General features: G+C 46.9%; 2 protein-coding genes across 2 annotated transcripts; both read left to right on the plus strand.

Moving 5' to 3' along the window:
- Positions 1-6,522: 6,522 nt before the first annotated feature.
- On the plus strand, positions 6,523-8,991 carry LOC141962413 (dual specificity protein kinase CLK4-like). Its single transcript, XM_074910543.1, has 7 exons — positions 6,523-6,676; positions 6,756-6,850; positions 6,937-7,066; positions 7,215-7,297; positions 7,853-7,932; positions 8,155-8,245; positions 8,341-8,991. The coding sequence occupies exons 1-7, from the start codon at positions 6,523-6,525 to the stop codon at positions 8,548-8,550; spliced, it is 843 nt and encodes a 280-aa protein (XP_074766644.1). The 3' UTR covers positions 8,551-8,991.
- A 3,032-nt stretch (positions 8,992-12,023) lies between these two features.
- Positions 12,024-17,070, plus strand: LOC141962694 (peptidyl-prolyl cis-trans isomerase-like 3). The gene is made up of 6 exons (XM_074911063.1): positions 12,024-12,125; positions 12,790-12,864; positions 13,639-13,732; positions 14,383-14,450; positions 14,904-15,022; positions 16,654-17,070. The coding sequence occupies exons 1-6, from the start codon at positions 12,024-12,026 to the stop codon at positions 16,778-16,780; spliced, it is 585 nt and encodes a 194-aa protein (XP_074767164.1). The 3' UTR covers positions 16,781-17,070.
- Positions 17,071-20,159: the final 3,089 nt, after the last annotated feature.

Raw genomic sequence — 20,159 nt, forward strand, 5'->3', positions numbered from 1 at the left:
ATTTTGTGAAAAGATCCTTCACTGACATCACCCAAAGTACTTACAGAGAAACCAAACCAAGATCTTCACCGTACAGGTAACAAGCATCGCAAGTACACTGCATTCCCCCAGGGGACAAGCCATCGTAGAAAGAACACGCTAAACCTTGAAAGTGCTTTTGCAAAAACAAAAGGGGGGAGAGATCTTGGCTCCAGGTCAACCATTTGCTCTGCTGTAAAACGCATGCATTTTTTCCACCAGAATGCCAGAGCAACACAAAAACGGTTTTTTTATCAAGCTAAAAACATCACTGCAACTTGCCCTGAATACCAGACAGACTCCATCTCTTCAAACCTTTTAAACATCTCCCCTGTGTTACAGGTGCCACCAGTATTGTGTTGTTTTTTCATCACAGATACCAGATCGACAAGAAGTCCAGAGCAAAGCTCAAGTGTTAACAAAAACCTAGAAAGGGGTAACTGGGAAGGACCATTTTCTTTAATAACCTGGGGAAGAGGTGATGCTGGTGTCTGCACAGGTCTCATCTCCGATGGTCACCGACAGGGTGTGTGCAACCACAGCTGAGGGTGAGAGGCAGCCAGCACTCGGGATCCAGCTGTGGGTGCCCCTGTGCTGACAGTTTGCAGTCTCTTTGACTGATCTTTTAAGCAGAATGTCTGAGTAATGTTTGCTACTGCAACAGGACAAACTACACTACAGTTGCCAGTTCTTTTAAGAGAAAATGCTAACAGTAATTGCAACTCCTTAGTGAGATATATAGGCTTACTGGTCACTTGTGCCAAATGTAGTTTAGATAAAATATAGTTATTAATAAGGATAAGATGCTGTAAGAATGTGTGTATTCCACTTTCTTTGTTTAGTAATATTAAGAATTAAGAGCTCAAGTATTTAACCTTATTTAGAAACTCCCTTGGTTTTCCCCCTGGAGTACTGGCCAGGCTCCAGGTGGAACCCAACAGGAGGATGAAATCAGATGTTTCCGCTCAGAGAAAGTTGCCCGTTATTTTGGCCTGTTGCTTTAAAGGCTGGACCTGCTTGCAGCGACGCTGGATGCCTCACCTACGGATGGACGCATCACGTAGGGTTTCCAGTTTGTGAGGAAGGGCACTCTGAATTCTCGCTGCATCCAGGGTTCCCCAGCAGTTGCGGATCTGAATGTTAGTACCGTATTTTCCTTACTGTTTATTTTTGTACTATTTAGTCATATCCCTTAAATATGGATAGTGAAATTAGTCTACTCCTTTTAATTAGAACTATTCTAAGTATGCTGCGTTTTGAAGTTTGTCTAACCCTTAACTGATACAGCTCTCAAACAAGTCTTGCAGGTGCCGCAGCAAAACAGAGAAAGGGGAGGGCTGGAAGGCATCGGCCTCACACAGCTCCTGACAAACAGCTAGGCTTTGATGAAGAACAGGCCTCGTAAGATAGATAAGAAACTGCAGAGTTGTGCCAAGGTGGCAGGGAAAAATCAATCAGGACAGTAGGCATTTTGCCTGGGCTTAGCAACTGCTGCCGACCCATCCCAGCCCTGTTTGGTATGGCATTTGTACTGGTCATTATGGTTGGTATAATCAGACAATCTGGCTGAGATGGCAAGATGTGACTCCTTCAGCAGTACTGGTGAATAGCACTAGGTTTTGTAGTGATGTTTATACAATGAATTTACATCTTGAAGAAGGAAGAGGGTTTAATAATGATTTGACTAAAAGGTTACCAATTATTAGATGTTTTTTTGTATTTACATGGAATACTAGTTTAAATTGTCATTGTCATCCTTTTAATGGTGTTGTGTGTGGAAGTGTTTTATGAGAACGATGGACTGAACAATAAAAGGGGTCTGGATCACTCAAAAACAAAAAGGGGGATCTGTGGAATGCCTGGGAAACAGCGGACATGTTATGAGTGATCCAGACTGAGGGCATCACTGTAATCAGGCTGTAGCTGTTGGGAAGAACAGCGGCAAGGCCGAGAGGATGAGAAACTGCGTGAGTAGCAAAGAAATAAGGATGCTGGACTGTGGGAAATAAGATGTTTGCCTAACAGAAGAACTGCGTGTGAACACCGTAACGGGACCAACCGTAGAGGGCGTGAAGGCTTGTGGACAGTAGTATAGAACAATCCTAGTTTGTTTGCTTTCATGTGATTGCTCTTCGACAGTATGTGGGGTGCTTTGTACTCGATAAGGTACCTTCGACAGTTTAAGGCGCGCTGTGTTACAGAGTCGAGCTGCCATAGACTTTCTTTTACTTGCCCAGGGGCATGGATGTAAAGATTTTGATGGGATGTGTTGTTTTAATCTATCCGACCACAGTCGATTAATTCAAACCAATTACCATGGATGAAGCAACGTTTACAAAAAACACCAGTGGTTGTCAGTCCTTGAGACAAATGGTTACAATCTGTGTTTGGTCTGTCCCTATGGCTGCAAGGTCTGTTACAAGAAGGATTGCGGTGCTTAGGAATAGCACTATTGATTGTAGTAATTATTAAAATAGCATATAGTTGTATGATGACAAATATTAGTGAATTTATGCTTGTGCAGCCTGCACAAAAAGAAAAAAGGGGCAATTGTTGGAGAACGGCTTGCAGAGAGCAAGGCCATGGGTCTCTGCAGGAGCTGGTCACAGCCGCCTGAGGTAAACAGAGGAAAAAACCCCGGGTACAGTTATGCCTAACAAAGGACTGTTATGTTAACAAAGAGAGAAACTGAGGTACACAATGGCCTTGATGGTAAAAACCACCTGGGGAAAAAAAGGCGGGCCAGAAGAGGGACGATGCTGTGACAGATCTGAAATGCCACAAGGGGCCGGGACATTATAATGTAGCCTGTTACATGTGTCCAATAGATCTGTGAGGAGTAGGCATGGTTATTGTAGAGGCTTGTATAAGGGGTGATGTCTTTCAATAAAGCTGAAGCTTGCTCTGTCCTTCACGTTGAATCGGCTGCTTGCTTCCTCCGCCCGCCGCACAGGGACACCACGCAATTTGCTCTTTGGAGGATACATTAACTTTAGCCCCTTTTTTACCCCAAGCTGTACATTGAGGGCGATCCTATGGGACAGGATTGCGTCCTAGCGTTTAAAACACATCTGTTTTCCCTCTCGGAAAGGCTGACGGCCTTAGGGGCCCCCTCGCCGCCGGGCACCCCCCGCAGAGGTTCCGACGCGGCAGCGGCTCGGCCCAGCAGCTCGCCGGGGCCTGCGGGGCGTCGCGAGGCCTTCGCCCGCGTCGCGACGCCCGGGCGTGCCTCTGTGACGCGTCGCCGCGCTCCGGGCGGGCTCCTAGCAACGCCTTTTGGCGGCGGGCCGCGGGCCGCCACTCGCGGCGCCGAGCCCGGCCGCGGCAGCAGCGATGGAGCGCCGGAGCGAGCGCCGGGTGCCGGAGAGCGCGGCGGGGCCCTCCCGAGCCGCGGAGGTGGGGCGGCAGGAGGGGCGGCGCGTGCTCACTGCGGCCCCGGCGGCCGGCAGCGGAGGGGCGGCGCCGGGGGCGGGCGGGCGGGGCGGGGCCGGGAGGCCGGCTGCTGCTGTCGGCGGGGCGAGGGCGGCCGGCCGGCGGCCCGGCCCTCGTCCCTTGCCGGGCCGTGCCCACGGGCGCGGGCAGGTCGGGTGGCCGGGGCGCCCCTGCGCGCCCCGCTCCGTGCAGCCGGCGCGTTCTGTGCCCGAGCCTTGTTCCGTGGGCGGCTTAGTTTGGCCGCACGGCTGGGTTTTTTTGTTTGCTTGGGGGTTTTTAGAGAGATTAGATAGGGAAGTATTAAATCGTTCACTTCCAAAAACAATACGGTCACTGAAATCCTCAAGTAAGATTCAGTGAACCCATCTTTTAAAAGAAAAACAACCGTGTTGTAATTTTTTGCTGCCTTGCCGCTCTGCGTATCTCACCTGAAAACCTGTTCCTTGCCACGTTTTCCTCCTGCAACATAAAGCCTGTGCCCTGTGAATTTCCAGGGACTGAATTTGAAATTGCGCCTGCCAACTGACTGTGGCCTGGCGTGTATCTGAATGCCCGAATATCTCCCCGCTGAATGAATTTTGTTTTCGGACCTGAATTCACTCGGGTTTATTGATCGGCTGGACAATCTTGTTGCCGTTCCAGAAGAGTCCTCGAAGGAAAAGATCAAGGAGTGTAGAGGAGGATGAGGAGGGTCACCTGATCTGTCGGAGCGGAGACGTACTAAGCGGAAGATGTATAGAACATTCTTCAAAATTTATTAACTTTTCAGATAGATAAGTTCTTTTAGCGTAAGATGTGAGGGGCTTTGCAAGGCTTTTCTTTCTGTGTCTGGGGGTGGGAATTGTTTTTCTTTTCTGTAGAAATCAAATATATTTATTTTTTCTTTTTCCCTTTCCCTCCCCCCCCACCCCCCCCATAGTAAATGAAGTTAATGAACGTGGTAGAATGGGATCCCTGTAAATGTGCCTCGAGAGCTGTCCAATAACAGCTCTCAAACTAGGTATTTACAATTTAAAGCAGCACGGTCTAGAATAGCTTCGGGGATAGTACTTAGTGTTTTTGTGGGTTTTATTTTTGTTTGCTTGTGTTTTTTTAATAGCCGAGTAACTTGCAACTTTTGTGACTGAGGTTTTTTTCTTTATAGATGAGGTTATGGCTAGTTTGGGTGAAGGCACTTTTGGAAGAGTAGTGGAATGCATTGATCGCAGAGCGTAAGTCTTGACTTAAATACGGGTGATTTTTCTTACTGATGCTGTCACCGAGCGGGTCCTGAAGTGGGCGCCTTCTGATTGTGTCAGGTTTTACCTTTACTTCCTCATCTGCTGCTCTGTGTGTTTCTGAAAGGCTGCCGCGGTTCCCAAACCGGGGTTGCTGCTCGTACAGCACCGGGAGGTGAGGGGTGTGCAGGACTGTGGTGGGCGAGGCGATGGGTGTGTCCTCTGCAGGTGCCCCCTGTTACCAAAAACTCGGAATAAAGAATTTATCGACACCAACAGCAGATAAGCAGACACTTCTTTATTGACGGCCGAGTGCGCAGGGGAGTCGTCTCACCGAGAGCGCACACCAAGCATCAGAATGATGCATCTTACGTAGAACTTACTCATACACATTCGTTAAGTATTCATGCATAAACATATAATTTCTTGGAAACCATCCACATATTCTTCTCCTGTTTCTGATTATGTGCAGTGAAAGCTAGAAATGTCTAGAAATGGGTCTGGGGTGTAATACAGGTGGGTGGCCGCGATCTCCCCCCGCCGGAATTAGCTTCTGCTTAAGTTCACGGTTTCTTGGCCGGTACTCGCAAGCTGTTACAGTTGGTTTTCCTCGGTTCCCATCAATCCTAGACCCTGACAGCTACATGCATTCTTCTAGTTCTATGTATGCATTATAAATCAGGTTATAAATCAACCTGTGTTTGTTACCCAGGTTCCAAACGCTCCTACTGGTTAATTTTGACCAGTCACTCTGGCCTTGGTGCGGGGCCGCACAGGGATTTTAGAGTAGCGTTCGGTTGCTGGTACAAAGTGCAATAAATGTGAACAAATAATTTCTACTAAAATACCCCTTAATTCTATGTTCATATTAAATTAAACATAATTTAATTTCAGTTGATAGCAAATTCAGTAACACCCCCAGCCTGGTAGAGGTCGGGGGCTGTGGTGGGGAGGGGCCTAGAGAATGTGGGGCGAAGCTGCACCCCCCCAGGCGGCACGCCTGGGGCCTGGACCACCCCAGGCCTGTATAATGAGTAAGCTCTCGGACGTCATGTTGCTCACCTTCAGGGATCATCTGTGACGATGCAGGGCCATTGGGTTCCAGCAGTGAGCACCTTACAGGTCACAGATGGATTTTGTGCTCGATGGCGGTTTTGCTCTGTGCAAGATAGCATGAAACTGGATTGTCTCTCTCGTCGCTCTAGAAGGCATCTGACACCTCAGTTACATTTGCACTACTGAAATGACTGAAGGTGGCCTGTCATTTTTGACTGATGGTCAGGTTAGGCCATGGGATGTGGAAGCTCCTCCAGGATTAGCCCGGCGTACATAAACACAAAGGGGAGGTGAACGGGGCCTTTAAGAATAGTACTGATATATAAGGTATGGAGTGTGTTTTCAAAATTTAAAGATTTAGTTGGTTTTGTGCAGTGATGAACCTTGATTCTATTCAGTCTGTATGTACTTAAAAAAACCCCTTTTCTGATGAGGTTGCCATTCTCATCAACAATGTATATGGTGACAATTACTGAATAGTCTTGGTTAAAACCGCTCCTCGTTCTAATCGCTGTTAAAACCTTGTCTTTTCAGGGCAGACAGACATGTAGCTGTGAAAATAGTAAAAAATGCTCCTGGGTACTCCGAAGCAGCTTATGGAGAAGTGCACGTGCTACAACACTTAAGAACGCTGGATCCCAACAATACACAGTGAGTAGACAAGGGCGGCTGTACTTTGTTTTGGCTTTTAAGATTTCTGTGACATCGCTTTCTGGGCCGTATGCCGTATGTATCTCAGCGTTCTACCACTTCTGTTGCAATTGATGGATTTTCCTGCTCTTGCAGCCACTGCGTCCAGATGTTGGAATGGTTTGAGCACCATGGGCATGTCTGCATGGTTTTTGAGCTGCTGGGGCTCAGCACCTTTGACTTCATTAGAGGGAATTGCTTCTTGCCATTTTCGCTGGAGCACATCAGACAGATGGCTTATCAGATCTGCAGATCTGTGAACTGTAAGTATGTTTCTTTTTTTTTGCTTTATTTGTTAGATTTTCTTTACAGAATTTGCTAACTGTGTGTGTTACCTTGCAGTTTTGCACCTGAACAAGCTGACACATACAGATCTGAAGCCAGGAAATATTTTACTTGTGAATTCAGACTACAGAGAAGAATATAACCCCGAACTGGTAAGTTGCTGTCCTCTTCCCTACCTCCCCCTCGGCTCCGGTCTGGGTTTACTTGGTCACTTGCACCCCCTTGTGTGTCATTTCAGGAATGCGAAGAACGGAGACTAAAAAATACGGACGTCAAAGTTGCGGACTTCGGGAACGCAACGTATGATTTCGATTATCACAGCCCTTTGGTGTCTACAAGACCTTACAGAGCTCCTGAAGTGATCCTAGGTCAGTAGACATCTGTTCGGCTGCTCTTGAGCGTAGGACTTTCTGCCTGCTACGGAACTGCCACAGCTGTGTCGCCTGTCTCGAGCGCTCGAGCTGTGGAAGTGTTTGCAGTCTGATACACACGTGAACCTTCTGCATCTTTTCACAGCGCTGGGGTGGTCACAGCCATGCGATGTTTGGAGCATAGGATGTATCCTCATAGGATACTACCTTGGATACGCGGTATTTCAGGTAGGTAGCTGTGAAACTCCAAAGGATGCAGCGTGTATAATGCTCCTCAGCTTGGTGAAAATATGCTCCAGGGAGGTGGGGACTAAGGGGAAAGGTCTGTGCCAGAAATGAAGCTGCATTTCTCTGGAATGCCAACTTGAAGAGAACAGAAGCTGCAGGCACAAAGGAACGAACTTCCTCAGCAGAAGAGTGCTCCAAGTTGCTTCCAGTAAACATTGTGGCAGCAGCTTGATGGGAAGGATCACCCTGTGAACATTGGTAACACACAAGCCACACCAGTAACAGATGAGCTTCCTCTATCACCAAATATGCAGCAAATACCTGCATTCTGTCATCTTGACAGTATTGCTGAAACTTATCAACAAAGAAGAGAAAGGATAAGGCAGGGAAAAGAAACTTCAGTGCACTGTAACTTCCTTCAGGGAACAGATGACTAGAGCCTCTCTTTTTTCCTTAATCTGAAATGAGTTGCAGGGTACAGTCAAGAATGAAGTGTGGTTCTTGATAACTTCCTCTTAAGGACACACAAAAATGTCTCTCTCGCCTTCCTTCCAGACCAATGACGACAGAGAACACCTGGCCATGATGGAGCGAGTACTGGGGCCTTTGCCAAGGCACATGATAGAGAAAAGCAGGTAATTACATTTTCTGTGCCTGGACCGCTATAGTTTAAATATTTTCAGATTTGGCTTAACAGCACGTTTTTTAAGAAGTTTAATAAACTCGGATGCACCTTTGGCTGTACTTAACAAGCTGGCCACCTTTGTGGAACAGTCCCAGATCAGTTCCCAAGAACAAACGTGCTGATAAACTTCTAGCGAATCTTTGAATAACGAGCCCTGGTCTGTTTGTTTAAGGAAACACGAATATTTCCATCATGGCCGGCTGGACTGGGATGAACACAGTTCTGCTGGAAGATACGTCTCCAGTTGGTGTAATCCCCTAAAGGTAAGATGGCAGAGGGAAAAGGCGCTTGCGGAGAGCAGCTTTAAGTACAATTCCAATATTAAAACCCCCCATGTCGTGTTGTTGTCTTCCTGAAGGAATTCATGACCTGCCACAATTCGGACCACAGGAACCTCTTCGACCTCATTGAGAAGATGTTGGAGTACGACCCAGCCGAGCGCATTACTCTGGAGGAAGCACTGAAACATCCTTTCTTCTCGCCCTTGAAGCGGCAGAAAAGGAAGCTGCCTCCTGTAGCTGAGAAGGCTGATGCAGATGTTACACCAAAGAGACAAAAAAAATATTAATTCATAAACGTACAGGTTATTCATAAACGTACAGTTTTCCTGTTTTCTAGTGACTATTTTTATAAAGATCATGAAACAGCAACATAGTCTTTTACCTGTGAGATAGAGGTCAGCTTCCACTCCCTTCAGGATGCTGCTCCCAGACCCAGCACAGAGAGCAGCTTCGTCACTGGGGATGCTGCAGGACACAAGGGGCCACAGTTAAAGTCCTTTTCCTCTGTTCAGGCCTCACGTCAGTATTGCTATCGTTTCACAGTAACTACCACCTCCATTTTAGGGCCAATGAAAATTTGTTGGAGGAAGACACACATCTGTCAGCCTGAAAGAGTCATTGGGTTGATAAGGGTTTTTAACAAGGTTTTATAAGATTGCTGTTTTATAAGGCTGGATAACACTGATTTAGCGCATATCCTAAAGAGGTGCAACACAAAGATGCAAATATTGCACTTGAATCCATTCTCCCTGACCAGAAGTGATGACTGTTGTCTCTATTAGGCACAATACAGGATAAAAGTCCTTTGCAAACAGTGAGACTTGCACTTTATAAATTAAGGGTGGCGATTTAGAGTCAGTGGTCTAAACTTTGTAACCAGTGCTGCACCGGTTCCGACTACATCCAGTACCACAGTCATGCATCTGAAAATGTCCCCTAGTGTTCGTACCTGGTGTTCCTCACCAAGACAAATTCCCTAAAATACATTTAGGGTACTTAGAAGAATCATACTGGGGGGAAAAAAAGGGAAAAAAAAAAAAAGTCCTCAAATCATACTTGTAAAAGCTGGAAGAAAGGAAAATGAGGGAAGGTCCCCGCATAAAATGGCATATAACAACGAACCATTTAACGTTTTTTAAACGGAATCTCACCAAGGCCCTTTGTGAGCCAGTTATTGACTCCATGAGGTATGGCATCATACGCCGTATGCGGAGAGTAAATTCCAATTCTGTGCTCCAGGGCTCGGACCACCAGCCGTTCCTTCCAGGTCTTCCACGTTACTCGCTTGAGCGGTGTGAATACGGGAGGGTGGTAAGAAAGAATAAGGTCTGCCGCCTTGTGCACCGCCTCTTCCATCACCTCCTCGGTGAGATCGTTAGTGAGGAGGAGAGTGTTCACAGCGTGGGGAGGGCTTGGTTCCACCAGCAGCCCCACATTGTCCCAGCTTTCAGCCAGAGAGGGGGATGCAAAGTCACCGAGGGCAGAAACGAGCTCCCCGAGGTTCATGAGGGAGCGCGAGGGCAGGAGGCCCAAAGCGCGGAGGCAGCGGAGAGGCCGGCGAACCAGCTGAGTGCCGGGCAGCAGCATGCAGCTATCTGTAGAGGGGGCGAAACCACGCAGGAATAAGCCCTGGGAATTCGCTGGCTGGCAGAGCAGAGGGAAGAGTATTGCAGCGGCGAATGCCGCCCCGCTGACAGAGGGCAGCGCGGCCCGGCCTCCCCCCAGCAGGCGCTGCCGTCGGAGGCGCGCCGGCCGCGGGCTCTCCCTCCTGCCTCCGGGGCGCTCCCGGCGAAGCACCGAAACCGGCCCTTTAGAATCGTGCCAGAAACGTACGGAACTTGCCCCTCACCCATCCGCGCACGCTGCAACCGACCCGCGGGATCTAACCGGAGAAGCGTTTGCCTCTCGCGGGGGGGGAGGCGGGGGCCGGGGAAGCAGGCAGGACCGGGGCAGGCAGCCTCGAAGCGCCGCCGCGGGACCCCACGCTTACCTCACGCCGGATCGCAGCCGGAGCTGCAGAGCGGAACCTGCGCTCGGCCCGGCCCCGCCGCTTCCGCCGCGCTAGGGGGGCGGCCGCGGCCTCTTCGCCGCGCCGGGCCGGGCCGGCTCTGAGCCGCGGCGTGGGCAGCCCGGCCCCTTCCTGCCCGCCCGAGGGGAGCCGGAGAGCCGTTTCCCGGCGGCCGGCGCCGGGCCCGCGTCCAGCCTCGGCAGGTTTGTGCGAGGCCTCCGTGGGGCCAGGCGAGGGGGAGGGCGCCGGGGCGGCGCGGGAAGGCCGAGCTGGCGGCCGCGGGGATGGCGGGCGTCCTGGGTGGGTCGCTCGCCGGTGGAGGAGCCGGGCCGCGCCCTGCAGCAGCGGGGCGAGCGAGCGGAGCCGGCGTGCCGTGCGCGTAGGCCGTCGGAGCAAGTACCTCGCATCGGCAGGAAAGGAGCGGTAGCTCCGAGCCATCGCTGGTCAGGTGGGAGCCGAGGGCCGCTGGGTTGCGGGGAGCGCGCTCGTCCCTTGGGAGGCTTAACCGGCGGGTGCACAGCGCCGCGGTGCTCGTCCTGGCGGCCCGGTGCTCGTCCTGGCGGCCCGGTGCTCGTCCTGTCGGCCCGGTGCTCGTCCTGGCGGCCCGGTGCTCGTCCTGGCGGCCCGCCACCCTGGCAGGCAGTAGCCGGGGTGAGGGGCCGGGCCGCGGCGGGCGGGTCCGCCGGCGCCTGCCTGAGGCCTCGCCGAACCTGGGGGCTGCCCAGGGAGGGCAGCACACGCAGAACAGAGTGGCCTCTAAAGCTCTTGATTTCCACAGAACTGCGGTTTATCGTCATCCTTCCAAAGGCTGTTATTTGAAACTACTACTACGATAAAGGCAGTCTGATCCGGTGCTCGAACGCAGGTAGCTGTCTGTTGCAGATACTGGCAGCTGTCAGAAGGTGGCTCCGAATCACACCTCCCTTTAGGAACTGGCATGTGGCTTTTCTCTGTTAATTTCGGTCATTTATAAAAAAATACTCTTTGGAAAAGCTGAGATTGCTTCGTATAGACCTTCATCCTAGGAGAGGGTTTTTTGCCCCCACCCCTCTTTCTACGTTATTTTGTTCTGCTCCTTTCTAGTTCTTTACATGCTGCATAGTTACAAGTAAATTGCAATAAAATGTTTATCCACAGAGTCGCTTGAATGGCACTGTAAAACTGTGTGCTTTAAAAGCATAGGACCACACAGATATTTCAGAATCAAAAAGAACTGTGGACTGTTAGGAAAAAGCCCAACGGGTTTCATATGTTCATATGTTTTCTTTGCAGAAAATTGCTGTAGACGATCTACCTCAGCTTTTGAATAAGCAGACATGGTGAGAACAATAGCCCTTTCTATATATTTTAATTCTTCCTGAAATGGTCATCTAGTGGAAACTGAATATCTGCTCTGCATCTCAAAGGAATACGCATTTTATTCTGCTGTGAAGAACTGGTAATGAAAAGTTTAGGTTTTCATTTCAGACTTCTAACGAGATATTGTAGAAAGGAAAATAGGACAGGTTACATTGGTCTAAAATATAATTAGACCTTCAGTTCTCAGAGCCTAAATTTTAATCCTACTTTGGCCAATATTTGGTAATCCAGTTTGGTTTCTTTTACCATGGAAGCATTGTTCAGGTCGCAAACACACAGTCCTGCTTGAGTGTATGTAACCTACACTTGCAGGCATTTACAGTTTTTGCAAATCAGGAAACGAAGGTAAGACCGTGTGTCTTAAACTGTCCATACACCTCTTAGAGCATCTTCATGGACATTGTAGACTACTATCTTCACTTCTTCACTCGTATACTTCTGGGAAAGTATGCCAGTATCGGCATGATGCTGATTTTTCTTGTACGCTTCTCCCGAGTATAAACCCACAGTATCTTTTTTTTTTTTTTTGCATAGTTTAGCACTTTCCATAGGAGTACTGTGATATATTTGGCCTATAGAGATATATTTGCTTAGGTGGATGGGTAGCTGCCATTTTAAATTTTGTGAAGGTTATTTATAAATTCTTAAGAAAAGTGTGTCATTGTGCAGATTTGCTTGTTTGTGAAGGCAGATTTTATGTGGTGCCATTCAGAACTAGCCTTATCACTCAAAAGGCTTCTGGCAACTAACACACATCAGTTGTTCCTCTGACTGTAAAGCAGTGAGGTGTGTGTGCCACACTATCACCTGAAATGGAGAAAACCTCGATTCTTCAACTTTGCAATGCAGTGACTGTGCAGGTGCAGTTTGCAAATGATTAATGTATCTCTGGAGTGTAACAGCGTGAAACAGAGCTGCTGCATTCCTGTGCTGAACTTGATGTGTCCTGAAACTAAATGAGACCAAGTGCTTTCTGGTCATTTCACTGGAAACGAGGAAGAGGAAGGTTTCTGACAGTAGCCTTGCCTGTGGCCAAATAGCGGAACAGTGTTTATATGCATGTAACGTTTGCGTATGTTCTTGGTGGTGCTAGGACATCAAACTGAGTCTGTTAGTATTTCGTTGCTGATTTCATTATTATTTTCTGCCTCTTGCCCAGGCTGTCACGCTGCATACTGACGTAGGCGATATTAAAATTGAACTGTTCTGTGAGCGGACACCAAAGACCTGCGAAGTAAGTCAAGTAACAGAAGCGGGATTGCCTAGTGTCAGAACAAAGCAGTAGAAATAGTGAAGACTGTAGAGGAGGTGAAGTGGCTTTTGCAATTCATCTTTTCACGTAACAGAATACTAATATTTTAAGCCGGTACAGTGCCTATGCCACTTGTGGAAATCGTGCACTGTGTCATACTGCCTAGAGCTTTGCTGCCCGTTTCTCACCAGATGAAGTTTAGCCAAGGGCCACTTCAAGTTCCAGCATCTCCCAAAGTGCCCTTTGCCCTTATGGGGAAATACGGCACATGGCCTGGGATTCCCCAGTTTCCCTGGGTTTGCTCACACTTGCAGAGATTTGGTTTTAAGAGAGTGACAATCGCTCCCAGTTTGTCAGAGGCCCCAGGTTTTCCTTTCTGCAATAAACTTAAGCTTAAATTCAAATAATTGACCTTTTAACTAATAAAACTGAGGCATGAAGTTGTTGATTACAAAATTGACATTTACAAAATGTTGAATGAGAGTGATGCTTCTGAGCATGTCTTAGGCTTCTTGTTTGTTCCTCAAGTCAGACAGCCTTGTGCTGTAAGCTTTATTTAAAATCCTTTGTGACACTGTCAAAGGGGCACATTAACTATAATTTGCTTATGACTGTTCTGTGGCAATTGGAATTCAGGTGGTCACCACGCAAAGCAGAGGCAAAAGGGTTAGACTTGGTCTTGCCAGTGCTGTCATTTTAGTGAGAGGATATTTGTTTCTGAATTGTTTGTTAATGTGGTGTGTTTCACTTCCTTAGAATTTCCTGGCTCTTTGTGCTAGTAACTACTACAATGGATGCATATTTCACCGGAATATAAAGGGCTTCATGGTTCAGACAGGAGATCCATTAGGTAAATTCTTCTGTTCGGGTCTCTCTATAGGAAAATAAAATATAAATAAAAGGAAATTCTAAGTATGAAAGTTTAAAACCAAAATGTAAACAAAGTAAAAGTAAAATATAAGAATTATTGTTTTGTTGACAGAGGGTTTTATGGGGAGATTAGCTTTCTGTGATGAGTTTACAGAGGAGCAGCCATTACCCTAGTTCTAAATAAACATGCAGTAGTAAAGCATTCTACAGACTTTTCCAGCTGTTTCCACTAAATATGATGGTTCTGCTGGCTCACCAGAGGTGGAACGGGTAGCAGTTGCTATTGTGGTTTCTCTGATTTCTGCCTGAAAGGCTACACTGCCTTTAAAGCATTTGGGGGAAATGTCCCAGACAGCGTCAACTGTTTGGGGGAAAATCCGATTCAACTTCGGGTTTGTACTCATACTGAATTTAATTTGAGGATATGTCAGTGCCTTGTTCTGCTACTTAATAGATGTCCCTTATTTAGAGTTATGTCTCTGCTGAGTAACAAGACACGAGCACCTGATCCCTGCCTCAAATGAATTACAGGCTATCTGTGGTCTTTGTTGTAAAATGTTATAACAGTACATTATTTCTAGAATTTTCAGTCTGAAAATCCAGTAGTGTATTGTGGTGCTTCTTTGTCAGGCACTGGGAAAGGAGGTAACAGCATCTGGGGCAAGAAGTTTGAAGACGAATTCAGCGAATACCTGAAGGTATTTCTGTGCTCGCAATATGCGGTTATTTTCATACGGATTTTCCTTACGGATTGGAGAACGCTCAGCATTGTGTTGTACTGTATTAAATACCTTTCTATTAACTGTGAAGCAAAGTCTAATCCTGCAATAAAGGGATAGAAAGCTTCTTGTTAGAAGGGGAACAGGCATTTCTGTACTTGGCAAGTTAAGTTTGAGGGTTTTCGTCACCAAGAACAGAAGTAGAAAGAATTTGTAAGTGCTTTTCATGTTCTGAAGGGAAAGAAGTAATTTTTCATTGTAAGGGCAATTTTGAGGAGCTAATTATGGACTGTGTTGGAATATATTTGCAGTCGAGATTTTTTTCCTGATAATGGTATTGAAGCAGAGTACTAGGTCACAGAGCACTTCGTGCAGGCTAAAGCCCTGCTTCTACACATGTGTATCCATGTTGAGGTTTTTCCCTTCTTTCAGCACAGTGTCCGTGGGGTAGTTTCAATGGCAAACAATGGCCCAAATACCAATGGATCACAGTTCTTCATCACTTACGGCAAGCAACCGCACCTAGACATGAAGTACACTGTGTTTGGAAAGTAAGTGATCCGACTGCAAGCCACCGTACCATAGCGTGTGGAGGATCTGAATATTTCAGGGCACATGCAATGCAAATTTAGAAGCTTCTGGTTCTAAACCTGTTTAAAATATTGGCTGTATATATGTAAATGTATGCTCTTGCACTGTCACCAGAATTAGTTGCTCGAAAATGCCACTCCCTTCTTCACTGCAGGGAATAAGGATATTAAAAATTACCTCAATAATGGACCATTCTTTTTCTTCTTCTCTGCCTCCACACCCCCCCCCCCCCCTCAGTTATTCCAGCTTGCCTTTTCATCCATGGCCAAAGGGCTGCAGCCTGATTTTCAGCAAACTCCAGAACAACTGGATACATGGTTGTAGGGTTTACTGAGAAACAAGAATCTGATCTGGGACTGAATCTGGCAATGGGTGTGGTACTGATGATTGTACTTCTGTTTAGGTGGAACTGTCTGTTGGTCAGATAAAAACCACAGAGCTTGTTTAAGATGCATCATTATTTAAAACATTCTTAATAGACACTACTGATAATGGATCCTTAAAGCAAATGTTCGATTTTTGAGTCTTTCAGATTCTGCTTTTTCTATCTCAAAATCATGGTAGTCTTTTCTTTTGCTTGTTAAAAAGTCTCTACTGTACAAGTGAATCTGCTGAGAAAAAGTTGCCTTTATTAAATGGAGTAAAATATTCAAAGGAAACTATTGAAATGTGAAAATACAATTTTCTATCAAATGTATTGTTTATAGGCATCTAAATACAGGTGTTCCCTTCATTTCTGAGTTGTTTAGAAGTGTGATTGACAGTAGGTGTTTTAGACTTGTTAGAAAAGAGTAGAGGCTCTGACAGGGGAACTTTGCCAGGTTTTCTGTGGCAGGTTTAAGATACTCCAGCTGCAGTTGCAGAATCAGCAGGACAGCACATGCAGCCCCTGCTGGCCTGCAGTCCCGGCGTCCTAGATTCAAAGCGTTGATGAATGTGACTGAACTGAACTGTGAACAGCACAAGGTGTTTTCTGCCAAGTCCGTTACTGGGAAATAAACTATCAAGGTTTACCAGAGCTAGTTACTTAAACAAAAAAAATAAGAGGTTTATTACAACAATCTCTCTTGCCACTTCTTCAGCCTGACAGGAGATCCGAAAGCTTAAGCATGTTTGTACCACTAGATTTACACAGTTATTTATGATTCGGTCCAATCTTGTCTTTGAGTCAGAAGGTTAGAAATGATAGTTTCACATTTGGAAATGGATTTTCCGGCCATCGGATTTCCGTCATTCACAGTGAAGTTTTGGTATGGAGAGCAGCTTGCTGCTACTGAAACCTACGGTATGATTGGTCGGTCCTGCCTGCCAGGAAGTGCAGCCAGGGTCTTTATACAGCTACGGCTGGTGTAAACTATGATACTGTCAGGTCAGTGGGAATTGTTTGTGCTTTTCAGCAGAATCTGTCACGGGTGCTTAATATTTCCTTTCAAAATATATGCCATATATAATGTTTTGGCAGTCTTACTTGTACCATTTGCTTGCAAAGTCTTTGCCCTGTGATACTTCACTGTAAACTGCTTTGAGATATCTCAGCTGTGAAATCTAAATCATTATTAGGAGATTCCCAGCATTTCTGCTTTTCTTCCAGAGTTATTGATGGCTTGGAGACCCTGGATGAGCTGGAGAAGCTGCCTGTGAATGAGAAAACCTACCGACCTCTCAATGAGGTTCGCATTAAAGATGTGTCGGTTCATGCCAACCCTTTTGCTCTGTAGCCACAGAGTGCCTCGACGCATTCTTTAGAGACTGGTCAGATGGACTGCTGGATTATGGAGTTTGAAGTGCCATTAAAGAGGGTTACTTGAGCTGGATCGTACCTTTGTTCCTTTTGAATCCTTTGAATGCAGGATTTTCAGGAGTTGTGACATTGTTTGGGAGTTGTCACAGAAAAGTCTTGTGCTTTAGAAGTCAGTTTTTCCAGAGTATCTTCTAGTATTTTGATTTTTAAACATTGCTTTTAATACTTGTAAAACAAGACTTTTAAAAATACATTTTTTCCGCCCCCAATCTTTTGTTTTCTGCCTTATCTTTCTTAGCGATACTATGTTGAAACAATGTCCTTTTCTACGATTTCATACTCCCGGTTTTCTGAAACTTTCTCGTGTAAATTCTAACTTTACTGGTTTTTAGAAAACTGACTAAGATGTGCAGTGTTTTCCCTTAGGCGAGAGCAGTGTCGTAGACGAAACCTTTCTCTCCTAGAGGATTAAAGACCGTGTTTAGAGGAGTGCTTGCTCTTGCGCTGCTGTGTGGGAATGGTAACCTCTTCAGCCTCCCCAGCAGGTAGATCGGAAACAATCGCTTCTGCCTCTGGCACAGCACTTCTGGTATGAAAGAGTGTTGGTGTCTTTACATAGCTGTTGACCAAAACTAGGTAGCGTTTGGTCTTACTTGACACCAAATGTTGTTGGACTCAAGAAAATCTGCAAGAAAGTAGAGAGGTATCTGAATATTGACTTGTCAAGAGGAAGCATAAAATACATGCATACTTATGCGTGTGTTTGGGTGCATGTATGTATATTGCTGATCCTATGCTCAAGTCACTTGGTATAGTAAGCATAAAATAACCTGACTCCAGCAGGGAAAAAAGAGTGATTTGTATGCATCAGAAAAGCAGTTCTCCACCTTGAGTATACTGGGAAAAGCAGAATGTTCTACTCTTCCGTGTTGTAATTTCAAACATGTATTTTTGCATCAGTTTGTTTTCATAAAGCAGGAAAAAGTCAACTCATTTCCACGGAGACTCTATAATATGTAGAGGCGAGAGGGTATATTTCCAGTTCCAGCTGTGCATGAAAGACCTGGACAGGAGAGTACCCACAGTTCCTGCATCCAACTCCCACCATTCCCGCAGTCCTCTTGGGACTCAGCATCACTTCGCAAAGTTCGTTCTCATATATGTGCCTTGTAATCCTTGGGAGGTCCGGGTCCATCTGACCTGCAGTCTGTTTCAGACCAGTATTTCCTGTTCTGAGACTTCCCTCTCAAAATAAAGAGGAGAACTTACTGAAGAGGAAGGCAAAGGTATGCGGGATACAGATAACTGAGGCATTAATGAGTCAAGTTAATCAGTACCCTCTCTGGGACAAAGTTGCTATATTCTGTAGGAAGTGTTACTTAAAGCTCCTAGCCCATGCTGCAGACTTAATACATTTTACCCTAATAACTCAGTCAGGTAAAGGATTTAATTATTTTAGCTCTGTGCTCTTTGCCATATGACTGGTGGTAAGAGAAAGTAGACAGAAGCGTGCAACTGCACGTTTGACTGCCACGCTGACACTACCGCCACGCAGAAGGAAGGACAAACGGTAAACTTTCCGACAGTGCAAAGGAATCGGTAATTTAAAATGCTGACACCTAGCGCTCAACTGGAAACAATTTCTGGCCCATTTTTTCCCTATGCAAAAAGAAGTCTGTTATGTGAAATGTGTGAAACACAGGGATGTTGGAGAACGGCTTGCCGAGAGCAAGGCCGTGGTTCTCTGCAGGAGCTGGTCACAGCCGCCTGAGGTAAACAGAGGAAAAAACCCCGGGTACAGTTATGCCTAACAAAGGACTGTTATGTTAACAAAGAGAGAAACTGAGGTACACAATGGCCTTGATGGTAAAAACCACCTGGGGAAAAAAAGGCGGGCCAGAAGAGGGAAGATGCTGTGACAGATCTGAAATGCCACAAGGGGCCGGGACATTATAATGTAGCCTGTTACATGTGTCCAATAGATCTGTGAGGAGTAGGCATGGTTATTGTAGAGCGCTTATATAAGGGGTGATTTCTTTCAATAAAGCTGAAGCTTGCTCTGTCCTTCACATTGAATCGGCTGCTTGCTTCCTCCGCCCGCCGCAAGTGGCGCGCCGAACAGGGTTACCCGAACCCTGCTTTTCCACCGAACGGAACCCGGGAAGCGGCGGAACGGATTTTCGGAGCAGGAAGGCGATAAGGTCGCTGCCTGGTGCAGTAGACGTGTGCCGTCCCCTGAAGCGCCGGGATTTGTAAGTCTGACATTGGAGCAGCGGATCCACAATATTGCTTCAGGGGGTACTGCGAACCGAGGGGGCTACTGAGGAATCGGCCGCAGCCGTATAACCGGGAAAGGCCATAAGGAATTATATAATGAAGGCTGAATTTGGGGAAACCTAGGAAAAGCCAGCACTGGTCGTTAGCTACTGATCGGATATTCCTGAAGGTCGTCAAGCTGCGATACAGGAAAGGAATTAAAAGAAGTCTGCCCAGGCAGGAACAAGGAACAAGAGGTAGCCCTAAGACTTTTTGCTTTTTAGAAAAGCGGGGAGTAAGTCCGATAAAAAACTTAGCCGCGCTGATTGGTCTGGGCAAGGCTAAGGGACACTTTAAAGAGCCAAATTTATTGTTTGAAGAAGCAGAATGGTGTGATAATCTTTTAGACCCTGATGCTGTAAATCCTGAAAAAGAATCTGAACTGTCTGGTCTGTGTCCTCCCTTAACTGAGAGTGATCCGTAGGTAAAAGTGAGGCGAAAAAAAACCTTGGCGCAAGGGAATATGGACATGGCAAGAAAAATTCTTACTCCTGTAAGCTATGAGCAGAGTCGCCAGCCATGTTGGGAAAAACGGCATTTTTCTGTTATTCAAGATTTAGAGAGAAGCATTAATAAGGACGGGCTGCAAAAACTCAGACTACACCAGCTGTACTGGAGGCGATGGCTCAGGGATATCGACTGGCCCCATAAAAATTGGCTAACACTTTTAAGAAAAACCGTCATTCACGCCGGCACGGCACTCTACCTGGAAAACCGAGCGTGTAGATCTCGATGTTTAACATTCGGAGCTGGCGGCGGCGGCCCGGGGCCTCCCCGACCCCCCCGCGGAGCGGCCGCCTGCGGCTGAGCCCGGCACCGCGCTCTCGGCACCCCCCGCCAAAAGCGGCAGGGGGATGCGGCACAGGCTTAGTGTTCTTAACGGAGTCCTCGTATTGGTGATAGCTGTCACTCTCCGATGTGAGTGATGAGTGTCAGGAGCTCCTCTGTGTGCCCGTGTGTGTGTGTGTGTGTGTGTGTGTGTGTGTGTGCCCGTGTGTGTTTCTCCGGCCAGGGAAGCGGCCGGCCAGGAACTGCAGGGT

This window comes from Athene noctua, chromosome 7, assembly GCF_965140245.1.
Source record: "Athene noctua chromosome 7, bAthNoc1.hap1.1, whole genome shotgun sequence".
Taxonomy (NCBI): Eukaryota; Metazoa; Chordata; class Aves; order Strigiformes; family Strigidae; genus Athene; species Athene noctua.